At 35.1% G+C, this 20627-nt stretch overlaps 3 protein-coding genes across 5 annotated transcripts in view; 2 read left to right on the top strand and 1 right to left on the bottom strand.

Annotated features, from left to right (window-relative positions):
- LOC143915198 (fas-associated death domain protein-like) overlaps positions 1-20627 on the bottom strand; it is a 231697-nt gene that overhangs the window by 206985 nt on the left and 4085 nt on the right. The window lies entirely within an intron of this gene.
- LOC143914826 (sphingomyelin synthase-related protein 1-like) lies at positions 1852-20290 on the top strand. Of its 3 annotated transcripts, none has more exons than XM_077435199.1 (6): positions 1852-2498; positions 10834-11038; positions 12648-12937; positions 19046-19238; positions 19542-19702; positions 19787-20214. In XM_077435199.1, the coding sequence occupies exons 1-6, from the start codon at positions 1922-1924 to the stop codon at positions 19963-19965; spliced, it is 1605 nt and encodes a 534-aa protein (XP_077291325.1). In that variant the 5' UTR covers positions 1852-1921; the 3' UTR covers positions 19966-20214. The 3 variants fall into 3 exon arrangements, with proteins under 3 accessions (XP_077291325.1, XP_077291333.1, XP_077291317.1); XM_077435207.1 differs by having other exon boundaries at positions 19782-20046; XM_077435191.1 differs by having other exon boundaries at positions 19542-20290.
- Positions 15312-17727, top strand: LOC143915080 (zinc finger MYM-type protein 1-like). Its single transcript, XM_077435511.1, has 2 exons — positions 15312-15472; positions 15543-17727. Exon 2 carries the CDS (start codon positions 16044-16046, stop codon positions 17055-17057), a length of 1014 nt encoding a protein of 337 aa, XP_077291637.1. The 5' UTR covers positions 15312-15472; positions 15543-16043; the 3' UTR covers positions 17058-17727.

Here is a 20627-nt window from a genome sequence, read left to right as displayed (position 1 = left end):
TAAAGCCTCGCATTTCTGAACTGATCTCTGAAAGGCAACAGCAGAAGTCACACTGATTTGCAGTAAATATTCATTATTATGTTTTTGTTTTTGTGTGAAAATCATGTTTCAATGGTATTATTCTTTGAACAGAGTGATGTTGATGCACGGTTCATTTTGTGCACCAGTAAAATATATACCTATGTTTTGAATTTGAAAAAAAAAACATATTTTATTTTTCCAATTAAGAGGGGTTCGGTGAATGCGCATATGAAACTGGTGGGGTTCAGTACCTCCAACATAGGGTTGCCAGATGATAATTTGATAAAGGAGGGCAGATGGGTCTAAAAAGGAGGATTTTTTGTAAAAAAGGAGGACATTCAGAAATTAAACGAATTTTTTATATTATTTTACTTTATTTTAATCATATTTAGCTGAGCTGCCAATTTTGGAAAGAAGTATAATAAAAATTTCCCATGTCATGTTTTTGAAGTTGTATTGAGTAAGAATTAAAGATTTAACTGACTGCACACTTAGTCTATTCCTCTCTTTGCTCCACTGAGTATTAATCAATGAAAAAACTCTTTCCACATTTGCGTTATGTGCGCTTATACAAAAATAAAACTCGCAGATCTTGAGCAGTTCTGAGAGACATTCAATATTTTTAGCACTTTTGAAGTAGATTGTCCACTGCTCGTGCAACTTCAAATCATAATATGCTTCATCTTCATCTGATTTTGATTTAAGAAATGAAATCAAGTTACAAAATTGATCGTGTAGCTTAACATCGTCAATCTCTACACCCTTTTTCGCCTCCCGTCAGGCCCGCCCGATGTTAAGTAAAAAGGAGGACTTACAGTAGTTAAGGGAGGACGGGAGGGCAAAACATGGAAAAGGAGGACATGTCCTCCTTTTGGATACCATCTGGCAACCCTACGTTAGTCCCGCCCGATGTTTAGCAAAAAGGAGGACTTACAGTAGGTAAGGGAGGACGGGAGGACATGTCCTCCTTTTGGATACCATCTGGCAACCCTACTCCAACAAGGCTAAGAACCACTGTCCTAGAGTACTGAGGATGTCGTACGTCGTTTTTGAGAATAAATTTGTAGGTATATAGTACACCTGAAATGATCTCATCAGGTCACTGCGACACATATCTAGGAAAGTCATTAACGCATGGCACACGCTCGCCTCGTCAAAAGGTCGACACGTGTTTCTATACACGTATCTGGGAAACAAAGGAAGAACACACTGAACCCATAAAAACCACGAACTACGTCCAGGCGTATGAACCCATAAAACCACGCTCGCAGCATAACTAGGGCAGCGCGAGTACCAAGAACAAAAGATGTGCACACGACACACTTGAACCCAAAACGTTTATAAAGCAACGCAGCAACCTCCACCGGCAGAGTGAGCCTCTAGAGTTCAACTAGATCACATCTCCGAAGAAACCTCTTCGTACATACAATAACCATTGTACCAATTGAATAAAAATAAACGATCCTCTTTCAAACTACACAACACGTGTTTCGTTAGACCGGGATACGGTCAACATACCTTCCCTGTCTTACAAATTGTATCGAGAATTTCTAAGAATAACATACATAGATCGTACAAAGTATTCCTAGAGATATAAATAATCGTGTCATACACATGTCCGCATCGATATTTATAGAAGTCGAAAAAAAGGCGACCGAAATCGTCTGAAATGCGATCGGGCGATCGGTGACCGTAAACGTCGCACGAGGGTGACCTCTGGAATTTCGTAACAGTTGGACCCGTGTCAAGAGCGGTGAGACAATGTAAAGCGGTGAGTAATGCGGGTTGCGGAGCGCGCCGCTCGGCGACGGGCGCCCTCGGCTTTGTGTCAGTGCAAGTCTGAGCTGTCAGTCGCGTGCTGATCTACGCGCGAACTGGTCGCTAGCGTCGGCGCGTAGCCATGGCGACGGCGTCAGCGTCATCGTCGACGGAGGATTGGAGCGCGGGTGAAGTGAGCGCGTGGGCCAACTCGGCTGGCTTCTCCGCCGAGGTTGTTCGCATGCTGGACGGCCTGGAGGGCGCCTCCCTGCTGGCCGTCACGGAAGCGGATCTGCGCCACGAGCCCTTCTCGCGCTGCTCCTTCTCCGAGAGGAAGCGCCTCGCTGTCAGCCTCCGCGCTCTCCACCATCTCTCCTCCTCCACCACCACCACCACCTGCACCTCCACCTCCACCTCCACTCTTCACTGCGACTGCAACTGCAACTGCAACTGCAACTTCAACTTCGAGTGCACCCGCACCCGCACCCGCACCCACACCTGCTCCCATTCCCATTCCCGCTCCCGTTCCCGTTCCAGATCCTGCTCCTGCCCTCGTATAGCCTCGTCTTCCCGCCACCACCACCACCACCACCATCACCACAACCGCACGAACCTCCACGTCGCACATTCGGACGAACCGGAACCGGAAGTGCGTTCCCGCTTCGAAGGCACGGCCTCCCGACTCAAGCCCGAAGTCTGGAAGGCGTTCCTCAGCCTCTGTAAGCCAATTCTGCCATGCGACCTACTTTTCATTCATGTGTCTATTTTAGAATTAGGCCTCGTTCCAGTCGACCCAACGGCACAACGGAAGTATACTCAATATTTAGAAATTTGCCACTAATTGTGATTGCATGTTTAGAGCCCGTTCACCGTTTCGAATCGAGATCGTAAGTCGACTTAAATAATTTCACTACTAAGTACACCTGTTGGTTGGTACGGAGTTTTGTACTATTGCGAAAATGGTGCCATGATATACATATTCGAAAAACGGGTCTACGTGACGAGCCAGAATGTTAAATTACAGAAAACACAAATATTGAAAGGCAAAGGCTTATTATTTATATTATATATAAATGATATTGTTAAGGTAATTAAGATGTGTAAAATACATTTGTTTGCAGATGATACATTGATATATATATATATATATATATATATATATATATATATATATATATATATATATATATATATATATAATTGGAAAGAATGTTGAGGTAATGTCTGAGATTTTAAATATAGAATTAAATTATGTGAATGACTGGTTGTGTGAAAATAAATTAAAGTTGAATGTGAATAAAATAAAAATGATGTGGTTGAATGGTAAAAATAAAAATATATTGAATGAAATTAGAATTGATGATAAGTTAATTGAAAAAGTTGAAAATATAAAATACTTAGGTGTATACATAGATTCAGGACTAAATTTTAAAATGCACGCTGACTATATAATAAAAAAAATGGCTAGAAAAGTTGGTGTTTTATGTAGATTAAGAAATATTTTAAGTAAAAAAAGTATAATTTTAGTGTTTAATTCAATTGTCTTGCCACATGTGGTTTATTGTGCCACTGTGCTTAATTTGTTTAGTGGCCAATATTTAGAAAAAATACAGAATAAAGCTATGAGAGCTATTTTGAATGTGAGTAGATTTAAGAGTATTGGAAGTATGTTAGATGAATTAGGATGGATGAGTATTAGAATTTATTCTAAATATTAGTACATTGTCTTTTGTTTATAAGTTAGATCATAAGTTATTACCTAAGTATTTTGATGATTATATAATAAGGAATAGAGATAAACATAGTTTTTATACTAGAAATAAGGACAAACTAGTTGTAAGTAGAGTAAGAAAGAATAAGACGGCTGGGGGTGTTTTTCACAGGGGTGTGCTCATGTATAATGCCCTCCCTGAGTGCGTCAGGTCTGCTAAAAACATGGATGCATTCCTGCGAGGTGCGAAGAGACACCTCTGTGAGGGACAGTACATATAAGTTAATTATAAATTTTAGAGTTAAGTATAATAATTAAGATGTATTTTTAAATTAGCTTGATAGCTAAAATATATATAAAAAAAAAAAAAAATAAAGATCGAAAATCGAAAGATGTACCGTTTACCATGCACCCTTTTTTTTTTGATCTTTCGACTTAAGATTTTTCGATCTTTGCCCTCCGATATTTGTGTTTTCTGTAATTTAACATTCTGGCTCGTGACGGAGACCGTCGAAAAACATATAACGTCCTCGATACACATTTGACCGCTGATGTAGGAAAATTTGCTCATTTTGGATCTTCAATAGAAGAAAGTTTACTTATCGCTGTTGAATTTTGTTCATAATTTCTTTAACGTAGAGATTATGTTCTGAATCCTAAGACTTACATATATAAAAAGAGAGGACGTATAAGAAGAAATACCACTTTCCGGTTGACTTTATTTACAACGTAGCAGGTAAACATTTCAGTATGAATACTGATACTAAGTTTCAGTGTGATAGGATTAACGGTGTTCGAATTATCTATGAAATATACAAACACACGTTTTTTAAAAACCATGGAAACGCAATCAGTGATCGCATAATCATAAACTTTCATCTATCAATGCTAAATATGTATGTAAATAAAGTTGAAAAATACTTCATTCAACAAAATTCCAGGATATGAAGTGAAAGTATACATATGTTGTATAAAATATATTAAAGAATAATAGGTTATTTTGAGTTTAATTTTCTGTGTTGTCTTACAAAGTGTATGCTTTTTGTCTTCTTCGTTATTTACAAGTATTTGAAATATTCCCGACTTTGGTCGGTGACTCAAGTTTTCCTTTTATTTGTGTATATATTAATCATGACAAGCGGAACTTGGCCTATCACACGAAAAATTCATAGAATTGTACAAATCAAATTAAAATATAGTAATTTAAGTTCTGTAAAAATAGTCATCGTGAAAAACATTTTCCGCAAAATCGACTGTGGAATTTTTAGAAACTTTTAGCCACCATAGGAGGTCACCGACTGTTATACTTTTGCTGAGATTTTCTAATTTGTACGGTTTTGACGTTCGTCATGTATGGTGATGCTATTTATTTTATTCGGTTAGATATAACTGTACAATGATACTGATTCATAACATTGCATATGGAATACCACATGTAATATACCATTAAAAAGTAGCAGAAAGAAATTAACCGACGGTGAGGTCACATTTGTCTGACTAATTATGTATTGTATTGTCGAATACATTGAAGCTGGAATAATATCATTTTAAAAATTTAATTTTCAACAGATTATATCAAAAACAAACACATGTTATCATTGATGATTATTTATAAAAAAAAAAAATTCCTAATTAAAAGACAAATGAGGTCAACGGTGAAAATTGACTAAAATGATTACATTTTGTGTTAATTATAATCGATGACTGATGATAATTTTGCAATTTTTTTTAATACATATTGTAAAACAATATGATAACTATTGTCCGTATTTATCGTATGAAAATAATCAACATTGAATACTAATGTTCATTTCAACGGGTGGTTTTGGAAAGGAATTGATACACGAATTATAATAAAAATATTTATTTGCCTAGAGGAAATATTTGGTAGCAAACAGTATATATATATGTATATATTTTTAAATATAACTAAGATCAGTCTTCGACTTTTATTAGTTTGTTTGATTGATGTTGCTTCATTTCATCCAATGGGAGATGTCGTCCTTTATAAGGAATTAATTATTATTTATCAAAGGCTGCTTCTTTTTAATCTTTTCATAGATTTCTCCTTTGGCACACCATACGCCAATGGATTTGAGTGGCACGCAAGAAGCTTCCCATAACCGATGTTAAGTTTCGCGGCTACTTCCTTGATGGTTGGGGTATTGAGATACTCGTGTATATCAGTATTTTTTGTGAACCACGTGGCTCAAGCTATTGTTCGCAAAGTTTTATTCTGGAACCGTTGTAAGATTTCAATGTTGGAACTGCTAGCAGAGCCCCAGAGTTGTATTCCATAGGTCCATATCGGTTTAATGATGATTGAGTTTCCACTTATCAGCCAGTGCATATTTTTAGTTCTTAGATTAAGTTCGTCGCGTTTTTTCTTGGGGTCTACCTCACGGGACCGAAAGTGAAAAGCCCGAAAACGCAAATATCGGAAGGCAAAGATCGAAAATCGAAAGATCTTAAGTTGAAAGATCAAAAAAAAAGGGTGCATGGTAAACGGTACTATGTATATATAATATGTATGAGTGGCATGCGGTGAAATTATCTCTCTTTTTGTCATACAGCCTTGTTTAGTGTGCGCGCGCAGGATTCGGGAGAAAAAGCCTGTTCCTGTTGTATCCTGCTCGCGCAAATTAAGTGAGGATGTACGACGGGGGGAGAGAGACTTTTACCGCACGCCACTGATATGTATACTAACCGCTTTTCATATGTAAACGAACATTTTCGACTTTTTAACATTCGGTGCGGTGTGACGGTCACCCATAATGTATATAGTACTGGTCCCATTACAGATCCCTGTGGTACTCCAGCTTTGATCTCGTGAAATTTAGAGTAGTCCTTCTGGTGTTTTACTCGGAAAATTATATTTTCCAAGTACGAATTGATGATAGTGTTACGTAGGGATGGGTGGAGGATCCAAGTAAAAGCCCAACAGTCGTTTCACAGCATTTATTGATGATTAAGGAGATGCACGCACTGGCAGTGCTCAGTCCAGAATGACATGATATCGCCTACGTACCGCCTTATAAAGGGTAGATCTCTCAGGACGTCTTATCTGTTTACCTGTTGTATAGTCACGTATTCGGATATGTATTTTATTTATTGTTCGCTTGTCCGGAGCATATTGGAGTTTGGGTCTGTATTTTGGAGTCCTACTGAAATTAAATTATCTCTATTGATAGAGAGAGTCCAGAAGAAATTTCTACGATACCTATACTTGAAAAAGTATGGGTATTATCCGTATTTATTTCCCACAGCGTTTCTGCAAGGTACCTTGGGCTTTAATTCTTTGGCTTCTAGAAGGATTGTTGCCATTTCCAAATACTTCTTTGGAGTTTTAAATGGAGTTGTTGACAATCCTTCGATTTTATCAGAGCTTAAGTTTTGGGCTCGTGAGACCGGTAGAGCGCTGCGTAATCGACGACTCTTTCAACCTATCTTTGCAAGAACGTCTACTTTCAAGAACTCGTCACTGGTGGAAGCTATCCGGTTCCTTAATTTGATTGGTGAGCATTTTGACCTGTTCAACTGTCATGTTGATGAGCTGGTTAGTTTCTTGAGATTCAATACGAGACTATTCAAATTTTAATGAGATGAATGATTGGAATTTTTATTGCTTTTTCTTTGTATTTTTCTTTTTTTTTTTGTAAGACCGGTGTGACGCTTTGGGGCAACCTGTCAGGTCACACTGGTCATTTTATTGTTGTTATTATTTTAAAATAATAAATTAAATTAAATTAAATAAATGTATTTCCACGACATTGGGTCTCCCCGTACCGATTCTGAGAAAGCACTAATAACGGTCATTGTTTAGCCTAAATAGTAATAATCCTAGAAGTAAGATATAATCCTAGAAGTAAGTGCAAGCATTTAGTTAATCCGATAACAGATTTCCGTTGGTCTAAGTGCAAGCACTTAGTTAATCCGTTAACAGATAACCCTTGAACGGTCACACAGTCTCTGGGATTCTATTCGCTTAATCCGCGGCGTACGTAACAATAGCATAAAATGTGTGCGGAAGGTTATTCTTGAGCTTACATATATTTCAATCCTTCATGTATACATATATAGAAGTTTTTTTCTTTTGTTATTATATTAATATACGTATTGTTGACAGTGGTTTAGCTGTGACATCGAATCGAAACGACTATAGTATCTTACACATACAGACAGAATAGCGATGTTATATGTATGATGATGAGAGGCAAATTACGGTCCATTGTCAAGGAAATGGACGCTGTAAAAATGCCCTGGGATATTATTAATAGATTCCAGGAAAACTAGAACCGGTGACGAACCTATGCTCAAAATAATACTTTTAATCGGCTAAAATCGAATAGAACTCACCTTGAACGCTCAGTTGATTAACTTCTTATATTGGCAGTCTCATGTTATGTGTTATTTCGAAATAATCATTTACCGTTGTTCCGTTGCGGTGTTTTTATAAATTGATTTATTGAAATTTGGCGTCTTTTAGTTATGACACGTTAAATAATAGTCAACGGCGCGAAAATGTTGACATTCATTGCATTTATGTGTATATATTATATATGAATGCCGTCACTAGGCATTGACATGTATAATATTGTCGAGCATTGAATGGTCTACTTTGATAAGTATATTCTTGCAAATATTTTCAAAGTAAAAATATTTGTTAAAATAAACGGAAACTTGACGACTACGATAACGTAATCTATTATGTACACAGTTTTGTTTTTGTTTTCGCATCGAAATGCAAACGTAAACAAATACTGTTATAAGCTTTGTATGTGCAGATTTCTATTCTTCGAAGTGGACGATTATGTGCATAGTTTAAAAGTTACATAACGGAGATTGCATGGAAGAGATGCGATAAAAAATCTGAGGGGGGGTCAAAATTCAAGTCATTAGTGAACTCGATCGTTATTTATTTATTTTTAATATAGATTTACACGAAAAGATAAAATTCACCAAACATAAATTATCGCTAATTGTCATCCGAGTATTGTTATTTTTTTTTGTTGTTGTTGCCGATTGACAAGAAGACAATTATTATTATTTTTTTATTTCAATCCAACATGTAAACTCGCCTTTACAGATCGCTCCAAAGCGACGAGTGTACTAATACAGATACGATGCAATTAATACGAGCATTATTATACAATGCGAGTTCACACAAACATCATCCACAGTGAAATTTATGTAGAAATTTTTGCAGAATTTTATTGCAGAAATTGGCGAACCTCAAGACGCTGGATAATTTGAGAGTTTGGAAAGTAAATGCCAATTTACAGGAACTGTTTCAATGAAAATCAGAAAAATTGACAAACTCTGAAAGGAAACGATCGACCCGGAGTCACAAAACGAGGTCTGGCCGACAACTACTGGTGGGAATCGAACCGTGACCACTCCGCTCGGAAGCATAATATGCTAACCAATAGTCCACGCTGCTGGTTATGGTTATAAATGTGAATGCTGTAGAATTATTTTAAGTTATTTTATTTGGCCGTAGCCAGGGGGGCTATGAAGATGCTAGCCCCCCAAATAAAAAAAATTATACATTATAATTTAGAGAATTATATGTATATCACACGATCGTAAATGAATTCTTTGCGTCTTGAATTTAACGCAGGTATTTTATTGAGTAAGTAAGTAACCGTATTAAAGCGCCGCAAACGTATTTTTTTTTCGTATTAAAACGCCGAAAAATTTATAAAAATAACGAAAGACCGATTATTCTATTAAACTTGATATTCTAGTCGTATTAATTCTCTAGATAAATATTTCTTTTAAATGTTTTAAAAAAATTTCGTTTAAAAAAAGGCTTGGGGGTATTCAAACGTGCTTCAGCCCCCCCCCCTAAAACATCCTGTCAGTGGCCGGGATGCAGGCCATGTCAAATGGGGGGGGCAGTTCCTAACAATTTTCACGATTTTAGGGGCACCAATTTTAAATTCTAAAAAATACATAACTTGCAAGTAGAACATATGTACATATTTTATTTTTTTATTTTATTGTTACAAATCAATATACACTCGCCATTACAGATTTGCTCCAATGCGAGGGATGTACGTTAACGAAATACAGAATACATAAACAATCAGAAATCAGAAATACATACATATACAATCAGAATATATAGCATATAACAATTAATCAGAAATAATAATCATAGAGACATCTATGGATTATTTTTAGATTTTTTTTTGTACACAATTTTAATACATATAATAAATACGAAATTATAGAAATATCTATAGATTTCAGATTACTGTGTATAATTATTACAAATTATACACAGGCAGATTTTGTGACAACAGGATTAGATCTAATACCAATTTTCAGGAACCCTTTCAGCAATGATCAGATAAAATTGGCAAACTCTGATAAAGAAACGATCGATTTGGAGTCACAAAACCCCCAAATCTAACCAGCAGTGGCGAGGACTCGAACCTTTGACCTCAGTGGTGCTAAATATATACGCTACCACTAAGCCAAACTGCTGGCTATATGTAAATATCTAAAAAAAAGTTTATTCTGAAATGACATCTGATTTTGCTGGTGCTTAAATACGAAAAGCTTTCATTTATTTATTTATATAATTTTAGCTATTTTGTGTTAAATGATTTTTCTAAGAAAATAAATATATAAAAAAAAATTATTTTAATTTTTAAAATATATATAATATATAAAATGGGGGGGGGGGGGGGGGCTCAAAAATATCAAATGCTCTTGGCCTCGCAATTTTCTGAGATAATGAACCATATTATTTGTAAATTTTTATTTATACAATAAATCTAACTATGCTGTAAAAGAACATAAAGCGATAAATAGTGTAAAGGAGATTAAGAGAAATATGTTACGTTAGTAATTAAATTAAAAATGATTGAAATTTCAATGACCTCTACGGTTTATATGTATCCTAATCTTTATTTGCCGTTTTAATGCTTACGTTTTTTTTTTATTTAATTGCTTTATACATATATTAATAATTCTGAATTCTTATTAAAAATGCAATTAATGCTGACCATCTTTATTTTCAACTCCTTTCCGAGTTGCTAACTTGAAAATAAAATATACCGTTGTGTCTTTAAATTCTCAATCAAACTGAATAATGTCATATTTGCATTCCAAGTGTGAATAAGTGATGTTCGCGATATACATGTTTATATAATCAAGGGCGAACGTATTCCGTCAATATTTTTTTTAAATAAATGATCAGTATGTATGCATGTACTTACATATATCGGGGTTAAGTTCGATTAGATTACTATTATGTATAATATCATACCAATTGTATAATTATAACCGTTTATATAAAATCCAATGTCAATTTTTGCTTATATTTTCCACAGGCTATGTGTTTCTGGTAACTTGGGTGACGGCCGTCGTGATGGTGATCGTCCACGATAAAGTTCCCGACATGAAGAAATATCCACCGCTGCCTGATCTTTTCCTCGACAACGTTCCCCACATACCGTGGGCATTCGACATGTGCGAAATCACCGGATCGATCCTCATGGCCATATGGATGGTCGTTTTGCTGTTTCATAAACACAGGTTTACACCCTTTTTTATATTTGTTGTATTTAGTGGTGTCATCCGATTACCATAGCGATGGTTTTCAATAAAAAAATATATCAATGTTATAATAATAGAAGTGGCTTTAGTCGTTATATCGTTGTCAAGTGACGATTGTCCACAGACAATCCTAAATAATTTTAGCATCAGTCGTATTTTATGCTTGGTGGTCGAATTATGTGCGATAAAAAAATTCTCTGGGCAAGGGCAGCGTTAAAAATTGCACGATGCATTCAAAAACACACAATAAACAACATGGGATACATTTTTATAAGTAAATTGATCATTTAAGTAACATATTGTACAATTAACATCGTAGTTTGACAGTTTTTAAAAGTGTCATGGCGATCGTCTGCATTCTACATAACTATCAGGGGTGGCACCAAAGAAATTTAAAAAATATTTTTACATATTTCTCTTGGTGGCGTCGAATACTCAATTGTATTAATGGGCAATTATTTAAGTTTAATTAATATAAACATCGTTCATTTTATATTATACATATTTTTGTTGAAACTATACATTACACGTTAATTTAAGAGTTCCCAAGGACAGATATATATATATGGACAAAAAAGTGGATATATATATATTTTTTTGACACAATACATCTTATATCTATTTTAATAGCTACTGATCTACTGATCATTTTCTATTTTACAATTTAATTTAATTTGGTTAGTAATCATAGTATTATATTATTCTAATGTTAATGTACAGCATAATAGGAACAAGAGCTCAAAAACCTATTTACAATTCTTATAAATGCTCATAATACGTCTAATACATAATATTAATTAAAGACTCTCTAAAGTCGATGACCTAAAGCAGTTTGTGTTTAGGTAATCTGTGTTTTAAACCTGAAGGGTATAGACATTTTGTTGTAATCACCGAGACTCTTCACAAGTGAGTTAGTATGGTTATTAGTGATTCTGTCATAGAATCCACTGGTTAGTTTGTTAGTAATGTCTGTAACAAATGAAATATTATTTATGGCATGCAGTTTTTTCAAGTTAGTATATATGGGTGTATTATAAATTATTTTTAGGGATTTATTTTGTATTACTTGGAGCTTGGAAAGGTTAGTATTCGAGGCGTTATTCCATACAGGTAATATGAGCGCGCGATATAATTTTATTTTATTTTGAGTTGATAAAGAACTATGGCGATTATATATTGGATATATTGAGGATATACCCCGCATCGCCTTGCATTTCGCTCCTTCAATGTGAGGCGCCCATCTCATTCTTTCATCGAACGTTACTCCTAAGTATTTTATTACTGACTGCCATTTAAAAAAAGTGGATATAAATAATCCGCCAACTGAGAAAAGAAACGGATTGGCCTACAACGCCCAACTTAAATTGTAAATAAATCTATATCAAAATAAAACTTTAATTTATGTAGTGAATAAGTGATGAGCCTGATTGTATTCCTTGCGTTTTATCGTAGTTATGGAGACGTACCGCGTACTATTGAAACAATGTATTTATTCTTAAAGGCGTTTCTATTAATATAGTAACATTTCTCTGACCAATACATTCTGTAGTTCTAAAAGACATTTTCGATTTCCTTGGTTTGGTTTTAGATTCATTCTGCTGAGGCGTTTCTTCGCGCTGTCAGGTACCGTGTTCCTGCTCAGGTGCATCACCATGTTGATCACATCACTGAGTGTGCCTGGTGGACATCTCAAGTGTGCTCCGCGAAGCTATCCGTCGGACGTGGAGCTGTATTCGAATTGGAGCAGACGGCTAAGCCAAGCATACGCCATCTGGACGGGGGCCGGGATGTCTGTACGTGGTGTGAGGACGTGCGGTGATTATATGTTCTCCGGCCATACGGTGGCCCTGACGTTGCTTAATTTTTTCATTACTGAATGTAAGTGTTTTATATATAAGTAATAGTATGTAAATTTATATTGTGTTTTGGCTAAACAAACACTCCTAGTGTTTGAGAAGGTTATCACTCCAATTCTGAAGGTATTACGGCAATGAAATGTGAAAAGAATTTGAATAAGATAAAGATTGAGTGAGTTAGGTTATGTCGAACTCCAAGGAACTGGCAGTGCTTCTTCATAATATGGTTTTTCATTTGTAATATCAAGATAGTGAGCTTGTTATATGTACAATATGTAGTTGAAGACTTGATGGATTTAGACTTTTTCCTCATAAGAGTATTCGAATTTATGGTACTGTTGCGTAGGGGTGGGTGGAGGATCCAAGTAAAAGGCCAACGTCGTGTCACATCATTTATTGGTGATTAAGGAGATACACGCACTGGCAGTGCTCTGTCCAGAATGTCTTGATATCGGATAGGTCTCTCAGGGCATCTTCAACGTCCGATTTGCTTGCCTATTGTTATGGTCACGTACTAGATGTCCCACGCTACCGCTGTGGGTTCCGAGAACTTTACCGGAATGTGACCCCGAGTTACCGCTACCCTTGCTAAGTGCATTCGGGGGAGATAATCCTCGAAACCAATTGTAACGGTCGCACAATTACTCGGCCTAATCCGAGTGTACGTAACAGTACTTATTGGTTATAAGGGCGCATCCGAGCATCCAGTATACACACTTAGACATACAAATACACGGCAGTTAGATGAATGACCTCTAGGTGTCGCAAACAGTTTTAGTAAAGTGACAGTACACAACCAATGATCGATGTTACATCGAACAATATTGATAAAAATTGAAAACGCATAAATACATATCAATTAACATCCACAGAGACATCTATGGTCAAATTTGTAAATTTGCAGCCTTTTAAACAATTCATTGAAATTCGAGATTGCTGAAAGCTCGGGATTTGCGAGAAAATGGGTTGCCAATTTGTTGGGACCGTTTCAATGAAAATCAGATAAATTGGCAAACTCTGAAAGGAAACGATTGACCTGGAGTCACAAATCCAAGGTCTGGCCAGCAGAAAACTGTGGGATTTGAACCCGTGACCGATTTGTTCAAAGCATTATATGCTAACCACTAGTCTATGAATTTTACATATGTATGTATGTTCTGGTGGAGGTCAGTACTGTCTTATTGCAAGTAGAATTTTTTCAATTGATCTTGCTTTCGTATTATATGCCGCCACATAAAATCTGCAAAATAACTTTCCATGTGTTTACGAGCCCTACCACGATGTTTTATCATAATTATACTGTCACTTTACTAAAACTGTTTGCAACACCTAGAGGCCATTTATGTAACTACTTACTGTGTATTTCGGAGGTGGGCAAGCGAGGTCTTTTTGATCCTATTGGTCTATTTTTCGGATTCGCCCATATAACCTATAAGTGCCGAATGTGTCTTTAAATTGAGTCATTTCAAGCTTTCCCAATACGTCACTATGATAAAAAAATATTTGAAAATACAGAAATATTCAATCTCAATTTAGTTGGCACTAAAAATACACGTGTTGATAGGCTGAGTAGATTGTTTGTTTTATATTTACAATGTTCGATTGTATTTATGAACAAAAAGTAGTATTGAAATAGTGATTTTTTTCACAAATGCTGATTTTGCAAAATATGCATTTATGTAATTATGTTTTTGTATAGATTTCGTTTGTAGCTTATAAAAACAGGTATCGTTTTTTTTTTTTTTTGTGAGCTAAGTGTAAATATTTACATAGATCTTAACTTTTACCGTTAAGTAACGATATTGGTGATTATAATGATATAAGTGGTTTGCCAATATCGAAAAATTTATCTTATCATTCAATTTTTAATAGTTATATCGGAGTACATGAACAGTGTTTGTTTAGGGTGCTTTAACGTAGATACACACACACACATATATATATATATATATATATATATATATATATATATATATATATATATATATATAATACAAATATCATTTATGTATTATACATATGTACCAGTGGCGTGCGGTCCATGGATGCGGTGGATGCGGCGCATCCCCTATAACTTTAAAAAGCCAAGAGTATTTTTAATAAATATTTGAATTTCGCTTCGATGTATTCTTAGTGATGTACGTGATTATGATGTAGTATATGATATATATTTCACATATCACGTGTTTTTTGTTACATGATGCATTATATAGGATCTTTTGATAATTTTTATTAAGGATTCGCATAGGCCGCATTCGCATAGGCCGGCCACAGGCGAGTGACGCTGGCGAGTAGACGCTGAGTGAAGTGCGCGCGCGTCATGGATTCGGAGTCGCGACCGATCCCATTTGCGCATGCGCACTATGAGGCTGTCTTATTCGCGCGGACGCGTTGACACTTGTTTAACCTCTACGGTGGATTCGGTTTCTCTGTTTGCTTATCTATTGAGTTTCACTTGGAAGCCGCTGTTGATCGATATTTCCGCACGCTACGCCCCAAGTTATTTATCAAAAAGCTAGCCGATTCATTTCTTTAGACGAAGTTAATCATTTATACTGTAAGTTGGTTATTTTTTACTTTTGAATTAAGTTTTCATTTAAATTAGTTTCGTCTAACTTTATTTTTAGTTTACTGTTCCACTACTTACGAGTTTTCATTATTGCCTTTAATATGGATATCGAAAATAACAATGAGAGTGGACTTGTCGTCGAGATCAATAATAATTGCAATTGTTTAATTGAAAATGTGCTGAAAAAAGATTTGCTTCTCTCCCATTTAATGAAAAGGAGATTATTGTTAAGAGCCCCAAACCCACACCAATATTAAATATTCAGTCTAAAACAAAAACATTTAAAAGGTATTTTAACACAGAAACATACGAAAAAATTTCATGGATTTGTGGATGTGCTCACTTAACGAAATTATTCTGTTGGCCATGTATTTTATTTTCTCAAGAAGTGAATGTCTGGAGTAAATTTGGATTTTCTGACCTAAACAATTTAAGTAAATCGCGCAAGAGACATGAATGTTCTCAAGCTCACATATGTTCTGCTGCTCAATTTAAAAAATTTGGAAAGGGACCTCGTATAGAAAATTTTTTAAGTGCTCAATTTAAAGCAAATATTGAAATGCACAACAAAGAAGTTACTGCAAATAGATACATTTTGTCGAAATTAATAAGCGCGATCTGTTTTTTAGCAAAACAAGAACAACCTTTACGAGGACATTTTGAACACCAGGAATCGGAAAATAGAGGGAATTATATTGAGTTGCTGTATCTGTTGAGTGAATCAGACATAAAATTGAAAACTCATTTAGATAACTCTACGGTGTTTACTGGACTATCGAACCATATACAAAATGACTTGGTATCCGCAATATCAAAAGTCTTGCTAGATGAGATTAAAACTGAAATACGTGCATCAAAATTTGTTTCCATAATTGTGGACGAATCTACAGATATCAGTCGCAAAGCTCAGCTATCTACTATTTTTAGATATGTAGATGAAAACAATGAAATTCAGGAGAGATTTGTTGGATTTGTCGATGTTAGTCCCAATAGAACAGCTAATGCTCTTTTTCAGCACATACGCGAGACCTTGGAAGAATTTGGTTGTTTGGACAAATTAATTGCACAAACGTACGATGGAGCGGCTGTAATGTCCGGGGAGCATAATGGAGTGCAACGAAAAATTCGAGATATTTGTCCTAATTCTTTATTTGTCCATTGTTACGCTCACAGATTGAATTTAGTTTTGTCGCAATCTGTTAAACATATATCCGGATGCAAACGTTTTTTCAGCCGTATGTTGTCATTTTCAACTTTTTTTTGTAAGTCTTCAAGAAGAATTTCCCTTCTCGATTGTCAAATAAAAAAACGATTTCCCACTGCTGCCCCTACACGATGGAACTACAATAGCAAAATTTTAAATATGATATTAGAATATCAAACAGAATTAATGGAAATATTTAATCAAATAATTAATGATGAAGACGAATGGGATACTGATGCTGTCATAAATGCTGAAGTCCTTCATCGTTATTTAAAAGAGTTTGAATTCAATTTCAATTTGCATTTATTTTCTGCAATATTTAATTCGGCAGATTTTTTATTTGAAATTTTACAAAAAAAAAACCTTTGACATATCGTATTGCGTAAGTGAAATTAAAAAATTTGTAAAATATTTAGATAACAAAAAAGACGATTTTGATTCATTGTGGAACAAAGTAATAACTAAAAATTTTAATAGAAAAAGAAAATATGCTGAATGTGAAGAAGATGTGAAAACAACGTATAAACTTCACTATTCTGAAATTTTAGAAACTCTTTCAGTAAATACAACCAATCGATTTCGAGATATCGAAAATTTAAAATTTCTCGAATTTTTTAACGTCAAAAAATTTAAAGAATATGAAAATAATTTTCCAGATTTCCTATTTAAATCACTCCACCTAACTTATGGAAAATACTTTGATTTTATGAAATTAAAAAGCGAATTAATTTACATGTACTCAACGCAAGATTTTCATTTGAAATCTATAAATGACGTAAAGGAATTAATTGTGAAAGATGATCTAATAGACGTTTTGGAACAAGTATTTAGTTTAATACAATTAATTTGTACGATACCTTCCACGAGCGCATCGGCTGAACGATCATTTTCGACTATGAAAAGAATTAAAACGTTCACCAGAAGTAGTCAAAGTGAAGAAAGACTCTCTGGTCTTGCTTTAATTGCAATCGAAAAGAAAATAATGTCAAATTTAAAAAACAATAAAAAATTCTATGATGCGGTTATCGATGAATTTTGTAAAAAGGAACGAAGAATAAAATTAAATTTTAAAAAATAAATTGGTCGGTTTTTTTTTTCAAACAAGGGACAGCATCCCTTGTTTGAAAAGTCACCGCCCGCCACTGATATGTACGTATAGAGCTGTCTACAAAGTATTGTTTGCATAAACTCTATTATTATATTCAACTACCCATAGCATTGGGCAAGAAAAAGACCGGAGACTAATCAATCTTTATTAAGTTTGAAACACTGAATTCGAATATGACAATGATCTCGTTTATGAGATATGAACGTTTAAACAAAATGCGCAATTTTGACTTTTGCAGACTTTAACTCAAAATCTAGTATTGCTGTGCCAAAAGTCAGTATTGAAATCAATAGTCAGATGTTTTTTCTATTGATTGTGATTTTTTATTGGTCTAAAATACGCATAATTAATTATCTAGCGAATTTTTTAAGTAAAAAAAAAATATATATATGTGGTAGAGATTCCTGACAGATGACGCTGTTCAGGACCACGGTTGGGATGTGGCGGTTGAGGTGAAGATCAAACACGTGCGTTTTCAGTCATGTTGTTTATTAAGACGATACGTGCGGAGGTTTAGCGACCAACCGCGCGGAGCACAGGTTCAACTGAGACTAACCGTTACATCTCTACCCCTTTCCACCCCCTTCTCACAATCAGTCGTAACATACCCTTTCTCAGCCATAGCCCATACATCAGCCTTTCGTTCAATTCCAACCCTACATATATATATATATTTTTTTTTTTTTATTTACATATTTTTTTCTCAAGCTATTATCTATCCATTGGGCCAGTTTTATATCTCACTACGTTTTTTTTACTTGGATAATTATACGTATTTTAGACCAATAAAAAATTTGAATATTGATAGACATTAGAAAAAAACATGTCACTATTGATTTCAATACTCACTCCTGGCACAGCAATACTAGATTTCGAGTTAAATACTTCAAAAGCCTACAATCTGTAAAAATTGCGCATTTTTTTAATCGCTTACATGTCATAATCGAGAGGAAACCAACAAAATTCATTGTCATATTCGAATTAAGTGGATTAAACTTAGTCACGATTGATTGGTCTCCGCTCCGGTAAGTGAAAAACGTGATTTTCAGTTTAATTGAACCTAATCATCCATATTTTCACGTCTAAAATTGTACTACACATAAAGATAGTCGAGCACATCATGGATGAGAAATTGATGTTTCGGTACAACAGGACTATCGAAGGATTATATAATGCATTATTCACATTGACATACAATTGCCGATGCTATTTGTTATTATTGTGTATTTGATTTGAACGTATTTTTCAGATACGTCGAGGAGTTTGTACGTTTTGCATATAGTAACGTGGTTGATGAATATGTTTGGCATATTTTTCATACTGGCCGCTCACGAGCACTACTCGATAGACGTGTTTATCGCGTTTTACATTACGTCTCGTCTGTTCTTGTACTATCACACCTTATCCAACAATCAAGCTCTCATGCAAGGGGACTCTCTGAGGTATGTATAGGTTAATCTTCACTATAAATTATGTATGTATACTTAGAATAAAAGTACGGGGAGTAAAAATCAGTATTCATTTATGGAACATTTCATAATTTTTTTGCACAATACTTCAAACTGACTGCAAGTCGCCAGGTCAGATGAATGTTATCACAACATGTACTGTTATAATTTTAGCTGTTTGTGCATTTATTATTTTGCCAATGCCCTTTTTGACATGGATAGATTGTTTGTTGTTGCTATCGATGTCGTAATGTGTAATAAGAGTGTGGTGATATTTAATGGGTGTTTCTGTTTCAGGACCCGGATATGGTTTCCGTTGTTGTCGTTTTTCGAAAGCGAAGTGGACGGAATAGTGCCGAACGAGTATGAAAGTCCGTTGACGCTTTTGTACGTGATGAAAGCGTGGATCGTACAGATGTTCCGTGACTTGAGCGAAACGTCCGTCGTACGATTTGCAGGTAATTCCTTGAGCCAACAAGCGGCTATGGTTGATTTTTCTGTAGCTCGAATGTTAGATAACTTAAAGAGGAATTTAAGCGCAGCCGACAGATCGAATATGGAGAAGACGCAGGGCTATCGGAACGAATCGTCCGACAAGGATGTTCAAGCGTCCGTCGACGACTCGGTCCACCACCTTCACTATTGCACCGATGCTGGGTGTCAACTCGATAAAGTGTTTCACGTGTCGGCGAACGCCGACACGCTAAAGAAAGACGATTGATTGACATTAGTTCGCCAATTTGTTATTTAATAATGATTGACTGTGTTAATTAACGATGCTCAATATAACCGAAAATAAAGAGAAGCGACAAAATTTCCTAGTGATATATATACATATATAAAAACTAGCTTTAAGGAAAGCAAAAAGTTATATTTATAAAATGCGTAACGCATATTATTTTAATTTATTTATTATGTTTTGGGAATTTTATTTGTATTATTATTTGACTGAAGTAAATATTTTATTTTTAATGGGCCAATTGTTTACATGATTACATTTTGTTACTATGTACTTTTACGTGAAATTCTTATGTATATACATATTTAAAAAAAATATATATATATTTATATTAAATAGAGTTACCATACAACGCCGAAAGTAAAAGTAGTAAATTGTTTTATTGATGACGGCATGATTTGTTGGTAAAAGTGAGAACGCTCGACAGGAAAAGCGGGGCTAGATGTCGGTTGCCATTATGCCGGCGCCAGACATGTGTTCAAAGATGTGATCAAATATGTGTTCACATGTGTGGCACGGGCATTCGATACTATTTTGTCACATATTTTGATCACTTAAGTGCGCTTTGCCGTTCCGTGTCGGTTTTTTAGCGCACATCAAAGGTATAAAAGTCCAAATGTTTGTGTGCCTGCCACACTGTGCGA

Source organism: Arctopsyche grandis, chromosome 1 (genome assembly GCF_051622035.1).
Source record: "Arctopsyche grandis isolate Sample6627 chromosome 1, ASM5162203v2, whole genome shotgun sequence".
NCBI classification, from domain to species: Eukaryota; Metazoa; Arthropoda; class Insecta; order Trichoptera; family Hydropsychidae; genus Arctopsyche; species Arctopsyche grandis.
The sequence above is the reverse complement of the archived record's forward strand: the minus strand, read 5'-3'. Positions and strand labels throughout refer to the sequence as shown.

Bases quoted from the DNA above. Each gene is read 5' to 3' on its own strand.
- LOC143915080 (XM_077435511.1), top strand. From the start codon at position 16,044: ATGCACAACAAAGAAGTTACTGCAAATAGATACATTTTGTCGAAATTA.
- LOC143914826 (XM_077435191.1), top strand. From the start codon at position 1,922: ATGGCGACGGCGTCAGCGTCATCGTCGACGGAGGATTGGAGCGCGGGT. The intron at 12,938-19,045 runs GTAAGTGTTTTA...CGTATTTTTCAG, and splicing joins TAATTTTTTCATTACTGAAT to ATACGTCGAGGAGTTTGTAC. The intron at 19,239-19,541 runs GTATGTATAGGT...TTTCTGTTTCAG, and splicing joins ATGCAAGGGGACTCTCTGAG to GACCCGGATATGGTTTCCGT.